This window comes from Orycteropus afer, unplaced genomic scaffold (genome assembly GCF_000298275.1).
Source record: "Orycteropus afer afer isolate SDZICR_OR568_19922 unplaced genomic scaffold, OryAfe1.0 scaffold00638, whole genome shotgun sequence".
NCBI classification, from domain to species: domain Eukaryota; kingdom Metazoa; phylum Chordata; class Mammalia; order Tubulidentata; family Orycteropodidae; genus Orycteropus; species Orycteropus afer.
This window is the reverse complement of record NW_006922225.1, coordinates 383,999-399,180: the sequence shown is the minus strand read 5'-3', so window position 1 is coordinate 399,180 and position 15,182 is coordinate 383,999. Positions and strand designations below refer to the sequence as shown.

The following is a 15,182-nucleotide window of genomic DNA, read 5'->3' as shown; positions in this document are numbered from 1 at the left end:
CATCACAGGGGAGGAGCAACGTGGAAAAAGATGAGAATGGTTGCCCAACAGGAGGAAGGTAACTGTGCCAAGGAACTGTACGTGCAGGAACTGCTGAGTTTGTTGTATGTTTTCAAAATAATTTTTTCAAATAAGGTGAGTTTAGACAACAGAAGACTTGGTCTAGGAAGTTGTGCTTGTTGTATATGCCATTGAGTTGACTCTGATCCACAGTGAACCTGTAAGACAGAGTAGAACTGCCCCGTAGGCTATTCTAGGCTGTAATCTTCATTGGAGCAGATCACCAGCTCTCTTCACCGTGGAGCCACTGGGCAGGTTCAAACCACTGACCTTGTGGTTAGCAGCTGAGCACTTAAGGCTCGTGTCACTAGGGCTCCTCTGATGAGGAAGAGTCTTCCAAAATAAAATGGTTAATGACTGAGAAGTGCTGGGTGGTACAAATAGTCTACGCTCAACTGCACTAACCTAAAGGTTCGTGGTTCAAAGCACCCCAACGGTGCTATGGAAGAGAGACCGTCGATCAGCTTCCATACGTCGATCAGCTTCCATAACAATGACAGCCAAGCAAAGCCCACGGAGCAGGGCTGGGCTGTGGTGCAGGGTCACGTGAGTCAAAATCCAGCCCTGGCAACAGGGTTTCTGGTTTGATTCTTAGTGATTAAGAGGCTGAGTGGTTAAAGCTCGTAGCCTAGCTGTGAATTTCCAGCTCTGACGCTTCGTGGCTTTGTGCGGTTCTGGACCCTGAGTGTCTCAGTGTTCTCATGACAAATGGGGGAACTCCAGCCCTCCTCCCTCTACCCACAGAACTGTCATCGAAGCCTGAATGGAAAAAGACACACAGCAGCAAAGCGGTGACTGCAGCGCCTGAAATGCAGGAAGGACTCAGTGAAAAGCAGGGATTTCTCCCATGTCTTTGGAAATTATCCTGATGCCAAACCCAGGATCCTGGATTGAGGACAGATGGGAGAATGGCCGCGAGGGGAGTCCGTAGGCAGTGTAGCGTCTGCTCTGTGAGCCTGCGGGTGTCAGAGGAGCCCCCCTGCTCACAGCTGAGGGGTGACCTTTGTCCCCAAAGGCAGGCGGGGCAGGCTGGGGTGGCTATGGTGGCATGGCTCACTGCAGAACGGGGCATGGGAGAACACTCTGGTCCCGACCTTACTTGGTTTCCAGGGCCAGGAAGGGGTGCTCTCTGCCGTTGCTCCGTGGCTGGCTCAGCTCCCCGGCAGGGACAGGGCCAGAGCCCTGAGTGGCCCTTCACAGGCACAGTGTGGCGGGCCAGTTGCCTCATCTCCCTCTTATCTAATCTGAATTGTCCCTCTTATCCTTTTCCTAGAAGGACGTGGCCAGGGGTTGGCTTGGCAGAAGGGAGGTGGGAAGGGGCCTTTGTGAAGCAGAGTATGGGGGAACAGAGTGCTGGGTTTCTGGGAGGAGGGACAGTCCATACGCACCTCAAGAGACCCCAAATCATCGTTAAGCTCCCACTTTTTGTTTCTGGTCAACCCTCCATCCCCCCATCCTTCCCCCATTCTCCCATGCCTCACCCATCTCCCCCCGCCTCCATTCTCCAGACCACACCTGGAGCTCACCTCAACTCCATTGTCGCCTCCTCCCTGCCAATCACTGGGACTTGATTTCCTCCTATGAAATATCTCTTCCCATCACCCTGGACTGGCCTCACTCGGTCCACCTTCACCCAGGGTGCTGCTCTGCCTCCGGTCTCCACCGGACCATGTAGACCATGTAGACCGTAGCACCAGCCCCGCCTTTCCTAGACACGGCCTCATCACACAGCCCTTCCTCGGGAGCCCTCCGCACCCTCCCCCCTGAGGCATGCAGTCACGGCTTTTCTTCACGACATCCACGACACCCCAGCTGTGGTTCCAAACCACACTCTCTCCAGCCCTGCAGTCCTTTTTCCCTGACCAGCCAGCCCAGCAGCTGTGCCACGGCCCTGGCGGGTGCCCAAGTAAGCAGGCCTCTTCTTCCACCCTTTGCCTGGAGGGCAACAGAGACAGACACGAACTCCTCTTCCCGGAGACAGGCCACCTCACTGAGACCACGGAGGCCCGTGTGACACAGAGCCATCGCACTGGAGCAGAGACCACGGGGCCCGTGTGACAATGCAGAGCCGTGTGCATCCACACACTCCCTCCAACACTTCGGGAGCACGCTGGCTGGTGGAGGCACAGGGGCTCTGTGCTCATTGGCAGGAGTCTGCAGGGGTGGGGCAGTGTAGGTGCCCATGGTCCCCGTCCTCTCTGGAGAGAGACCCTGTGAAGTTGGCAGAGATAAGTGCCACTTGGCCCCTATGAAAGACACCGCTCTCCCACTGTCGCCGCAGAGCACCAGCAGCCAGGGTGGCCTGGTGAGGGTCTTGTCCTTGTGCCCGGCCCCCACCAGCAGAGCCTCTGTGGCCCTGGTGCATGTGGGAGGGGCGGGAGTGGTGGCATATGAAGCCCCCAGGTATGAGGTCTTTGTCCTGGGATGGGCTAGGCCAAGAGATTGTCCCTGCATAAGGAAGGAAGGGGAGAATCATCCCCCAAAAGCAGAGATCCAGTGAGAAGAGTCTTTGAGGGGCCCTCCCTGCCCCTGACAGCCAAGATAGAGCGGGAGAGGCGCCCTGTCCCCAAGTGATAACAGCTCCACCCGAAGCAAGAGTGTGTCTCTGGGGACAGACGCACCCCTTCTCCGGGATGACAGGGCCAACTGGGGCAGTAGGGAGACCACGTCCTGGGGCAGAGCCAGGGAAATTCCAGGAGAGAGAGCTGGATGGTGCCAGACGGGTGGCAGACAGAAAGACAGACAGTGAGGCCCCTGCGCAGAACCATTTCCTTTGGGCTCAGGAACCTAAGGTGGGAGCAGCGGTGGTAGGTGGGGACACCCTGCCCCTACTTGCAAGTGGGGAGGGTGAGTTTGGCTGGGGGCAGGGGGGAGGTGGTGGGAGGGATGCAATGGTGCAGGCAGGGGTTCGTTCAGAAGTCTGTGTGAGAACACGGGGGTGAAAATGGATGAGGGGCTAAGGGAATGGGGAGAGTGTCAAAATGCCTGAGACAGACCCTTTCCTGAGCTGGCTTCTTTCCCTACCCCAACTCTGTTCAGGTGGTGAGGACCAACCAGGGGGCTGAGCCTGGCCTTGGGATGGGGCCACTCCAGGAGGTAAGTCACCCCCTACACAAGTGTTGGAGCTGGGGTAGAGCCATGGTGTCACCTCCAATTCTACAGGCCACAACCCCCCATCCCCTGTCACTGTGTCCCTGTCCATCCCACTCTGTCCCCTAACTGCCTGCTGTGTTCCTCCCCATCATTGTCTCCTGAGGGAGGGAGAGCCCAGGGGGGTTGTGGAGCACCAGCTCTGTATAGGGGCCCTCACGCTCCCTTATGCATCCTCCCCCTCCCAGTCCCCTCCTGTCCCACAGGAGCCTCTTGCTGAGGGACTGGCTGAGGCAGGGAGCCACCCATGGGCCCTGGTCAGGCGGGTGCTGACAACACTCCTTCTTCTTGGCCTGCTGCTTGGCTCTTCTGTGCTTCTGGTCTACACCTTTGGGAGCTGTGGTCCTCGTAAGCACAGTCAGGGACCCCCGCCAATCCCCCCTCAGCTGTGCACCCTGGTCCATGGATGTATCAGTCCCCCTCACACTGACCCTCTGTTCTGTGCAGATGCCACAAGGGCTCTTGGTCCCAACTCTGTCCTGTGTGACCTGGCCACATGGTCACCATCACACATTTCCTCCCAGGGTTCTCTGTCCCCATGCCTCATCTGCCCCAGCAGTGTGCTTGCTCCTCACAGGCCCCTGTGAAACCCCGGTATGTCTGGACCTCCTGGCTCAGTACCTAGCCTCCAGAAACACCAGCGTGGACCCTTGCTCCGACTTCTACAGCTTTGTCTGCGGGAAGACCAAAGGGAGCATCAACTCCTTTCAGGCACTTGCGGAAGAGAATAGGGTCCGACTCTGGAGAATTCTGGGTGAGGAAAGCAGGGAGAAGGAGGTGACTCCCTGACTTGTGTAGTGTGAATGTCATACCCCATCCTCACTCCTTGGGGCTCCTTAGGAAACAACTGTTGGTCTGCTTCCCGAAGGCCCTCCTCTCATCCACACCTTCTTTCTTCACCTTAGCTTTACTGAATCCCAGTCTCTTTCCAAGTTCTCCCCTTTACCATGTGAGACTGGATCCCAGCTTCATCTTCTCTTGTTATCTCCCCCAAACTTTCTGTGGTTATCCAGGTCTGGTGTCTTCCCTACCAGGCCCTCCTCAGCACCTCTAGCACTTCCTTTTCTCCATCACTCTCATTCTTCAGACCCTCCTTGATGTCCAAAGCCCTTTGGTCAACCTCATCCTCTTCCTCCCTGCACCTCACAGCTCCCTGTTCTCATGATTGCTCCTGCCTCCGCACTGAAACTTGGGCTGAGGCATGCAAGCTAACCTGGAAGAAATGAGGTGATGGGATAAAGGACTGGGGAGGCTGGTGGGATGAAAATAGTGGGGTGAGAAGTGCAAAGGGAGCTGGTTGCATGGTTGGAGGTGCCAGTGGGTGAGGGAAAAAAAAAAAAAAAGACCCAAAGAATAACCTGGAAGAAAAGGAGAATCAAGTTCCAGACCTTGGAGGTAAAGCAAATTGCTGAGGATAGCAATTCTGGAGAGGAGGAGGGGAGAGAAGGGGTGGGGGGTAGAGGAGGCAATGATGCTGAGGATGAGGGCATGTCAAGATGGCATGACAGAGAGATGGGTCATGCACATGGAAGCTGGAAAATGCAAGATGATGTTGAGAAATGAGAGGAAAGATACATGGAAGGAATGAGGTCACCTAGGAGGTTGGGAGTGGGCCCCAGGAAGTTGGTGGAGGGTGGTGAGGATGTGGGAATAAGAAAATATAAGTTAGGCATGTGTTTGCTGAGTGAGGAGCTCTAAAGAAAGTCTTGACAGGGTTATTGGAAACTTGGAAGAAATAAATGTATCCTCTGCTGTCCTCCGTTTGACTGTAAAGAGTGGGCAGGGGCTCACCCTGGATGGAGGGCCATGCTTCCAGTTAAGGCACAGAGATAAGAAGATACACTTAATAGGAGTTCCACTGCCTACAACACAGAGGAGAGATGTCAGGGGGCTGAATGGGAAATGCAAGATACTGGAGGACAAGTGGTTGATATGTTTAAACACATATTAAATGGACACGTGTTTGGGTCATTGTGATGTGGGTGTTGGTTTCCTGGGACCAGTGGGTTGGGAAGGTGGAGTAGGGGAGTCTCCCTTGTTTCTTCTCTTCACAGTCTTTCCACGTGAGTTTTCCTCTCTCTAGTCCCTCAAAGTCCTTTGGTTTCCTGATTTTTTTTTCCCTCTGAATTCTTCATCCATCTCCCTCCTGTCTTTCTTCCAGTTCTACCCTTTCTCCATGCCCCCATTATCCCTGTTTTATCCTTCTTTTTCCATGTCTTTTCTCCATTGTCTTCTTCTCCACACTCCTTTGTCCGGCTCTTATTTTCCATCAAGTTGACCATTCTAAAAGAGGAGTCATCTCATGTTCTCATCTCCCTTCATTGTCTAATCCCCCCTTTTCTCCCCATATTCTCAGAGATTTTCCCTTTCTTTCCTACAAGTTCCAGATAATTCACCTTCCCTGTCTGATCTATATGGGCCCAACTCCTTCAATCCCATTGCATTTTCAATAGCCTCCTATGAGAGCTGAACAATGAGTAATGAAGACTCCAGAAAACATAATGCATTTGAATTGTGGTATTGGTGAAGGTCATTGAATGTACTGTGGACTGCTAGAAGAACAAGCAAACTGGTCTTGCAGGAAGTACGACCAGATTGTCCTTCAGAAGCAAGAACAGCCAGACTTCATCTTTCACACTTTGGTTGTGTTGTCAGAAGGGACCACTCCCCGGAGAAGGATATTAAAACCAAACCAAACTCACTGCTATCGAGTCAGATCCAACTCATAGCGACCCCTCCTTGAGTTTCCCAGGCAGCATCACTAAGGAAGTAGATTGCCCAATTTTCCTTCTGATTATGCTGGGTAAAGTAGAGGGTCAGGGAAAAAAGGGAAGACCCTCAATGAGATGGATTGACACAGTGGCTGCAGTGATGGGTTCAAGCATAATGTTTGTGAGGATGGTGCAGGACCAGGCAGTGTTCCGTTCCATTGTGCATAGGGTCACGACCAGTTGGAACTGGCTCAACAGCATCTAACAACAGCCTTCAATCCCCCTCACTTCCCTTCTAGAGGCCCCGAGAGCCTGGCCCCCTGGTTCTGGGGAGGAGAAAGCCTTCCAGTTCTATAGTTCCTGTATGGACACTGATGCCATTGAGGCTGCAGGAGCCGGTCCCCTCAGGCAAGTTATTGAAGAGGTGAGACCCAGACTCAGCTGCTCTAGACACACAGCGTAGAGGACCACTGCACACCTGTGGGTGCCATGTTTCTCCAGAGGGTAAACCCCTTTCCTAGGGATCCCCAACTTCTAGGAGGGAGATGGCGATGGCAAGGGTCAGGACATAGGGTGAGGAGAGAGAAAGAAGGATTGGAGGTGGAGCCTGGAGGCATCAGCTCAGCAGAAGTCAGGGCATGGCTGCCATCCAAAGCCCACAGGGGCAGGCCATGGAGGCCCCACCTGAGCTGAGCCCTGCCTCTCTTCTTCCCAGCTCGGAGGCTGGCCGCTCTCCGGGAACTGGACTTCCCCCGACTTTAACAGAACGCTGAGACTTCTGATGAGTCAGTATGACTACTTTCCCTTCTTCAGAGCCTACCTGCAGCCTCATCCCACACTTCCACACACACCAGTCATCCAGGTGAGTGCCCGGGCCCTCCCAGTGGATAGCTGCAGTTTGGGAGCTAGGATGAATGTGGACCACAGAGAGAAGCCCTGTCTTCAAGAGAAATGACTGAGAGTCAGGGGTACCAGCTGGGGTGGGGGAAGAAGCAGCAGGCCAGTCCCAGAGACAGTGTAGTCATGGTCTTCCTTCTGCTTATCTGGATGACCTCAAGGGAGACAGAGTAGCTCTGGTCTTCATTACTGCTTATCTGAGTGACCTCCAGGGCCTCTTAACTAGTCTGCCATCTCCTGGGTCAACCTCTTATTTACTTTCCTGTTTTTGCCACAGGGACCTTTCTAAGCAAGAGCTAATTAGGCTATTGTGTAAATGCCTGGAATGGCCTGGAGGTTATCAGAATCCAGGCCCGGATCCTTAGCATTGCAAGTACTTTTATGAACTGACCCTACACCCCTCTCGAGCTCTACCACCCTCCCCCTCATACCCTAAGCTGTGCTGACTCCCTTGTAACTCCAAGAATATGTTTAGCTTCTCTACAGATGGTGCCCCCCCTCTTTTCTGTTTGCAACACAACTTCCCATCTCCCTTGCTCTGCTCAAACCCTCTTAGATATTTTTCCAATGTTGGGTTGGCTATTACCCGTCCCTGGAAGCCTTCAGAGACACCCCGGCTATGAATTAGATGAGCCCCTTCTATCCTTCTGTTTTCCCAGCCTCGCAGCTCAGGTTTGAAAGACCAGGAGACTTTCAAGAACAGAATCACACCTCACTCATTTGTTTCTCAGGACCTAGCAAAGTGCCAGGCATCTAGGGGTTTGCACCAGATTTGTGAATGAGTGAATAAATAAATAAAAACATTGACACAGCCATCAGTACTGAGGTGGGTGGTGCAATGCTATATATTTGACTCCTACTCTACAAAATCCCACAAAGTTGTAAGGAGAGGAATATACAGGTAGAACTGATAAGCAATGCAAGATACTATAAAACCCAGTGCTGAGGAATGCACTCCGGAGTTTGAATGGCTGTGCTCTTTGGGGATTAGTTAAGATCTGAAGTGGTTAGAGGAAGGCTCAGAGGAAAGAGGGCAAAAGTGAGCTGAGGCTGGAAGCTCACTGGCTCACACTAGGTGAGGTTAGAGGGCATTGAAAGGGCTGCAGGAACCCTGAGCCAAGGGAAGAGTACAGAACAGCTGTGAGCAGACTGTGTAGTCAGTGAGGAGATCAAGAGCCTGGGCTGTTTAACAGAGATCTAGGGGCATATGGTGGAGTGGGAGGGAAAATAAGGCTGGGAACGTGAGGTTGAACCAGATTATTACTGGCCTGTTGTTGTTGTTGTTATGTGCCGTCGAGTCAGACCCGACTCATAGCGACCCCTCCTTGGGTTTCCGAGGCAGTATCACTATGGAAGTAGATTGCCCCATCTTCCTTCCGAGGATTGGCTAGTGGGTTTGAACCTCCAGCCTTCTGGTTAGCCGTCAACTGCCTTAGTCACTATGCTACCAGAGCTCCTTATTACTGGCCTAGGAGCCCAATATCCTCACAACTGGACCAATAAGCAACACCATGATAAATGGAGAAAAGATTGAAGCTGTCAGGAATTTCCTTTCACTTGAATCCACAGTCAACACCCATGAAAGCAGCAGTTGAGAAATCAGAAATTGTATTGCAGTGGGCAAATCTGTGGCAAAAGACTCCTTTAAAGTGTTAAGAAGCAAAGACTTCAGTTTGAAGACTAAGGTGAGTATTTTCAATTGCCTCATACACATGTGAAAGCCGGACATTGAATAAGGAAGGCTGAAGAAGAATTGATGCTGAAGAATTGTGTTGTTGATGAAGAATACTGAAAATACCATGGAGTGCCAGAACAAACAATTCCATCCTGGACGAAGTGCAGCCAGAATGTTCCTTAGAATCCAGAAGGGCCAGACTTCGTCTCACCTGCTTTGGTCATGTGGTCAGAAGGGACCAGTCCCTTGAGAGTGACATCATGCTTGGTAGAATAGAAGGTCAGCAGAAAAGGGGAAGACCCTTAACAGGATGGATGATGCAGTGGCTGCAACGATGGGCTCAAACACAGCAAGGATTGTGAGGATGGTGCAGAACGGGGCATTGTTTTGTTCCGTTGGACACAGGGTTGCTTTAAGTCAATGGCACTTAACAACAGCAAAGGGAGCCAGGAAGGAGCCCTGGTGGTGTAGTGGTTAGGAGCTTGGCTTCTAACTAAGCTCCAGCAGTTTGGACCCACCAGCTGCTCTGTGGAAGACATCTGTGGTAATCTGCTTATGTAGTGTTAATAGCCTCAGAAATCCTATGGGATAGTTCTCCTCTGCCTTTAGGGTCATGATGAGTCAGAAGCCATTAAACAGCAATGGGTTTGCTGGGGTTTTTGGTAAGAAGTCCTTGTAGCACAGTGGTCAAAGTGTTGTCTGGTAACTGAAAGGTTGGCAGTTCCAACCACCAGCCATTGTGAATGAGAAAGATGTGACAGTCTGCTTCCATAAAGATCATCATTGTTATGTGCCATCCAGTAGATTCTGACTCATACTAACCCTATTGAACAGGGTAGAATGGCCCCATTGTGCCAGCAGGCTTCCTTCCACATAGATTACAGCCTTAGAACCCCTGCGGGGTGGTTCTAATCTGTTTTATTCCTGTAGGGTCACGCTAAATTGGAACTGAATTACCTGCAACAGTTTTTTTTGGAGGGGTGGGGGTGGGGGAGGGAGGAGGCAGAGGTGATAAGATTTAGCCTAGTAGAAGGAAGAGCTAGGAAGGTTCCAGTGTGATGGCGGCTGTGCTGTGTAGGGCATGCATAACTCTTGGAGGCCAGCTAGAGGTGTTGGGGAGTCCTGGTGAGCAGCTCTGTGGTTCTGAACAAAGGCAGCTTGTTCAGATTTGTACAGATTTGTTTGGTTTGTGCAAAAGGAAAGGAAGGGCCAGGCATGAGGATCTGGGAAGCTTTATCCTAGCAGTGCTGGTGCTGGTGGTCCTGGAAGGACTTGGTGATGGAGAAGTCACACATCAACCCCACAGTTTTGATTTGGTGTCAGTAGGGGGAGGTGGTTACCGTCAACTTGAAACTGGATGGAGCCAACCAGAAGACTATGTAGAGAGAAGAGTTGGCAGAGGGAGCCCTCAGGAAGAGTCCAGGTCGAAGGGAACCAGAGAGAGTAGGAACAGTCAGAGGTGTGGGGGGGAGACCTGCATGGATGGTCAGATCGGACAAAGGAAGAGTTTCAGGATCAAGCAGATATCATGGATTTCAGTGGCTTCTGAGCTTATAGAGAATAGGGAATGAGAAACACCATTACAAGCCTTCTAGAGATAGTTTCAAAATGGTTCTGGGAATGGACACAGATCACAGGAGCATATGGGGAGGGTGAGGAAGTCGACCCAAATGGACTCAGTGGACTCAAACATGCCACTGATTGTGAAGATGGCCCAGAACCCAGCCACGCGTCACCCTACCATGCATGAGGTCATCATTGTGAGGCAAAGCCAACTCTACAGCAACTAGCAACATCAGGAAGGACATGGAGGCCTGGCCACAGGTACCTTTTCAAAAAAAGCTTAGACATACAAGATTCCAAAAGGGATTGCGTGAAGATTTTTTGAAGACAGAGGGAAAGGGCATGGCTCCAAGAGGGAGCGGGACACTGCAATTGGAGAAAGAAATGTGGGAGAACAGAATGAGGGGCAAACAGGGCCAGGACCAGCACCAGCTGCCAGGTGAGCTACTCGCCTGGGTGCAAAACTTAGGAGGGTGCAAACAAATTTAAGAACGAAGAAAAATCATATGTTTGGAAATAGTTTTTAAAAGTGAAATCAATACAAAAATCCATAATGAGCAAAAGATAAAAATTTTGTTGATTGTGGATAATTTTTAATCCATTTTTTTCCCCAAAATGGATAAACAAAAAAACTGATTGTGGAGTTTTAGAAAATCCATACAGCTTTAAAAAATATGGATCAAAAATGCATTTTGGAAAATTTAAAGCATTTCATGACAGAAACGTTGGTATTTTATTCATCACAAATTTGTGCATTCATTTTCATTTTTAAAACATTTCCATTGGAAGGGTTATCTTAGTTCCTGAGTTTTACTGCACCCTCTTGAGTTTACAGCTGAGAGGGGTGTCTCACAGTCTCGTCCTGGTCTTGGCCCTTTAGGACACTGTCATGTGTCCCTCCTGGAGCACCCCCACTTCTCTGTCCCTCTCCGTGTCTGGACTTTCTCCCCATGCCCTGCCCCCATCCCTCCTTCCTTGAGCTGGATCAGCCCAGGCTTATCTCACCTCCCAGGCCACCCCTTCCCACTCCCTCCCTCCTCCTCTACCTTGTTCTAGACTCTCCCCCATGCCCTCATCTCCATCCCCCCTTCCTTGTGCTCCATCCCTCTCTGCTTGCTGTACCCCACCTCCCAGGCTGTCCTTGTCCCTCCCTCTCCTCCATTTTCCTGGGCTCTACAGTCTCTCTTGTTTCCAGATAGACCAGCCCAAGTTTGATGTCCCCCTCAAGCAGGAGCAGGAACAGAAGATCTACGCCCAGGTAAGACAGGTGGACGAGGACGCTGAGAGCACGTGCCGGGAGGCAGGCCTGCCCGCAGTGTTTGATGATGGCTTCCACCCCCTAGATGGTGAGGGAGTACCTGAACTACCTGAACCAGTTGGGCCTCCTGCTGGGAGGGGCCCCTGACAAGGTGCAAGAGCACGCTGGCCTGTCCATCTCCATCACTTCCAGGCTCTTCCAGTTCCTGCGGCCCCTGGAGCAGCGGCGGGCACAGGTGGTCACGATTGCCCAGCTGCAGGTGCCTGGGACCAGGGGCTGGAGGGTGGGCTGAGGGCCTCTCCCCTGCCCTCCTGCCTTCCTGTCCTCCTCCTGCCCTCACTGCCCTCCAGAGCCTGTCTCTGGCCCTCCCTCTTCCCACTCCCTTTCAAACCCTCGGAAAGCCCCTCCCCTCCTCCCTGCCCTTTCTCTGCTCCCCTCAGCTTCTGTGTCCCCACCTCAAGGAAATGGCGCCTGCCATCGACTGGTTGTCCTGCTTGCAAGCCATGTTCACGCCCATGCTCCTCAGTGCCTCACAGCCCGTCGTGGTCCACGACCTGGAGTATTTGAGAAACATGTCACAACTAGTGGCAGGGCTGCAACTCAGACACAGGTTGGCCCCGTGGGGTTAGGGGTGAGGGAAGGGACAAGAGGCGGAAGGACCTCAGAGGTGCTCCTCCTCCACCACTCCCAGACCAGCCCCTGCTCAGGGAAGCTCTTCTGGTTTGGGGGCATGTCCGAGCACTGATCCTCATAACAGCTGAGGAGACCTGAGGGTGTTAGATGGTAGGGGGATGACCGAGGAGACCTGAGGGCCTGGGGTAGCACTAAGAGGACCTGCAGGCCCAGGATGTTGCCAAGGGTACTGCTGAGACCACCTTTGGGACCTGAAGGGCGGGGGGACCCATCCGGATTCTTCTTACTAGAGGTGCAGGTGCGGCGTCTCCCTCCCACAGGGAATTCCTGCAGAGTCACATGATTCTGGGACTGGCGGGCTCCCTCTCTCTTGCCCTGGACAGCAAGTTCCAGGAGGCCCACCAGGAGCTGAACCAGAGGCTGCGGGAGTGGATGGAGCGCCCCCCTGTGGTAAGGAGGAGGGGCCTTCTCCCCAAGGGGCAGCTGAGGGCTACCTGCCATCTGAAGGCTGGCGTGTCCGGGGGCATGGGGCAGACGCCCTTCCTTGTCTGAGCTCCTATGGGAGCAGGAAGCTCCGACGTGCAGGGGTTGTTGTGTGGCCCCTGGGCCCACAGTTATCTCCGGCCTTTGTCTGAATATGGTGGAGTGGACACTCAGCCATGGTGACCTCATGTGTGACTGAACTAAATGCTGCCCGGTTCTGTGCCATCTTCACAATGGTTGGTCTGCTTGGGTCCAGTGATGCCACCACTGTGTCCTTTGAGTGTCCTCTAACCTAGAGGCCTCTTCTCCCAGCACGAGATTGAACAGCGTTCTGTTGGGATCTGTAAGGTCCTCTTTGGCTGACTTTTGGAAGTAGCTCACCAGGCCTTTCCGCCTAGCCTGCCTTAGTCTGGAAACTCGGCTGACACCTGTCCAGCATCTGTCAGAGTTACCTAAACCAAAACCAAACCAAAGTCACTGCTCTCAAGTCGATTCAACTCACAGCGACCCCTCCTTGGGTTTCAGAGGCTGTATCACTACAGAAGTAGATTGCCCATCCTTTCTTCTGAGGAATGGCTGGTGGGTTCAAACCACCAGCCTCTGGTTAGCAGTCAAGTGCCTTAGGAACTACACCACCAGAACACCCCATAGTTACCTAGGGCTGTTATAACAGAAATACGACAGGTGAGTGGTTTTAGCAAACAGGAATTTCGTTTAGGAGGCTACAAGTCTGAGTTCAGGGTGCCCACTCTAGGGGAGGCCTTTCTCTGTTGGCTCGGGGGGGAAGTCCTTATCTCTTTTCAGCTTCTGTTTCTTGGCTCCTTGGAGATCTATGTGGTATGGCATCTGTCTTCCCCCATCTCTGTGGGCGATCTGCTTTTCTGCACCTCAAACGAGAGTGAAGTAAGACACACCCTACACTACCACTGTCTTGTTAACAGAACAAAGAAAACTCTATTCCCAAATGGGATTATAAACATGCACAGAAGGTATCTTTGGGAGACATAATCCAATCTATAACAGCTTCCTACCAAAAAAAAAAAAAAAAACCAAACTCACTGTGGTGCAGTCCAATCTTACTCATACAGACCCTCTCCTTAGGCTTCTGAGGCGATTCGACGGCAAATAACAGCAACAACAACAAATCTCTACGGAAGTAGATTGCCCAATCTTCCTGCTGAGGAATGGCTGGTGGGTTTGAACCACCAGACCTCTGGTTAGCAGTCAACTGCCTTAGGCACTGTGCCACCAGACCTCCTAACAGCATGGCTATGCGTGAGGTGCATCAGCTGGGAAGTGAACTTGGGACTCCCGCATGGAAGGAGAGAATCCACTCTCCTTCCCACTCAAAACCTCACTGATTAGTAGTAAAATGCCTTAACCACTACACCACCAGGGTTCCTATTCTTCCCACTCAGGTCTGTAATTGTCCTTTGGCTTACGCTCCAAGTCTAAGTCTGCCCACAACAGTTGGGTGGCCTTGGGGAAGCCATTCCACCTCTCTGGAACAAAACATGCCGCACAGTGGTGATAATAGTGGATAACAGTGAGTAGGGACCTGGTGAGCACAGCACGAAGCACTCACGATGGACGATTTTACTTAATCACCAGAAGCACTATGAGGTTTTTGATCCCATTTTGTGGATGCAGACGTAGGCTCAGAAAGGCCAAATAACTTTCCCAAGACCACACAGCTCATAAAGGAAAGAGCTAGGGCTCCAGAGTGGATCTACTGGCTTCCAAGGCTGAGCCTTAACCACTCATTGGATAGAACTGAGATAGAAGTGGGGACCAGGGGAACAGCTCATGGTACAAACTGTCTAGAAAGATTGGGGTGGTAAATATTGTTGGCTTTGCGGTTCACATGTTCTGCTGCGAGTACTCACCTCTGTCCTTATTGCATGGAAGCAGCCCCACACTGTGTGACTGATGACACAGCCGAGCTCCACAAAGCTCTGGTTTAGATGGTAGACATCCTCGGAGCTCCCAGTGGGGAGAGATCGGTCAGGGTCCTAATGAGCAATGCAGAAGGAAGGACTGGAGAGGTGTTTAGAGAGGTGCCAGGGGTTCCTGGCAAAAAGGGACAGCGAAGGGAGCAGGCTGGCTCCTGGCAAGGAAGGACAGCACAGGGAACAGGCTGGCTCAGACTCAATGTGGTCTGAGGGTCTGTCTGGGTGCGCTGGCTGAGAAGCAATGGTTGGATTCCTGGAAGGCTGCACCAAGGCTGCTGCTGGAGATGTCTGTGCGTGCAGCAAGGAGGCTGGTGTAAGGAACAGTGCAAGTGAATAGGACAACAATAAGGAGGACCTCAGAGAGGGAGGAAAGGGACCATTGGGGGCTGGGGATTGCTCTAAGACCATTTGCTTTTCTCTGCATGAAACAGGGAGCTTGAGCAGGACGTGTCAGCTATGTGGTTGAAGAGGAGCACTCTGGGAACAGACTCTGGGGAAGGCTAGAGTAAGGGCGAATGCTGGGATTAATGCAGTAGAGATGGCAGCGCTGCCTGGAATGGTGTCCTGTGGGGGCACCAAGTGGTTCGATTCAGGGTGTATTTTGCAGGTAAGCCATAGAACTTCCTGGTGGATTGTGGCTTTGGAGGAAAAGACCAAAGGCCCATGGAGCTTCACTGGACTAGAATGGTCAGTTCTAGCCAATGGCCAACAATCACAGGTCCTTGAGCATTCTCTTATGAATAAATCTTAATTGTTAGGTTCTTACTCAAAAGGACTTCACAGTCTCATGACTCAGCCAT

At 52.1% G+C, this 15,182-nt stretch overlaps 1 protein-coding gene across 1 annotated transcript in view; it reads left to right on the top strand.

The window, feature by feature from the left end:
* The first annotated feature begins 2,308 nt into the window (after positions 1-2,308).
* KEL (Kell metallo-endopeptidase (Kell blood group)) overlaps positions 2,309-15,182 on the top strand; it is a 24,502-nt gene continuing 11,628 nt past the window's right edge. The window contains exons 1-10 of the mRNA XM_007956602.1: positions 2,309-2,365; positions 3,100-3,156; positions 3,417-3,558; positions 3,788-3,964; positions 6,221-6,345; positions 6,637-6,783; positions 11,252-11,314; positions 11,400-11,573; positions 11,776-11,924; positions 12,268-12,397. Of these exons, the coding sequence (XP_007954793.1) occupies positions 2,309-2,365; positions 3,100-3,156; positions 3,417-3,558; positions 3,788-3,964; positions 6,221-6,345; positions 6,637-6,783; positions 11,252-11,314; positions 11,400-11,573; positions 11,776-11,924; positions 12,268-12,397 (1,221 nt within the window). The remainder of the gene's footprint in view (positions 2,366-3,099; positions 3,157-3,416; positions 3,559-3,787; positions 3,965-6,220; positions 6,346-6,636; positions 6,784-11,251; positions 11,315-11,399; positions 11,574-11,775; positions 11,925-12,267; positions 12,398-15,182) is intronic.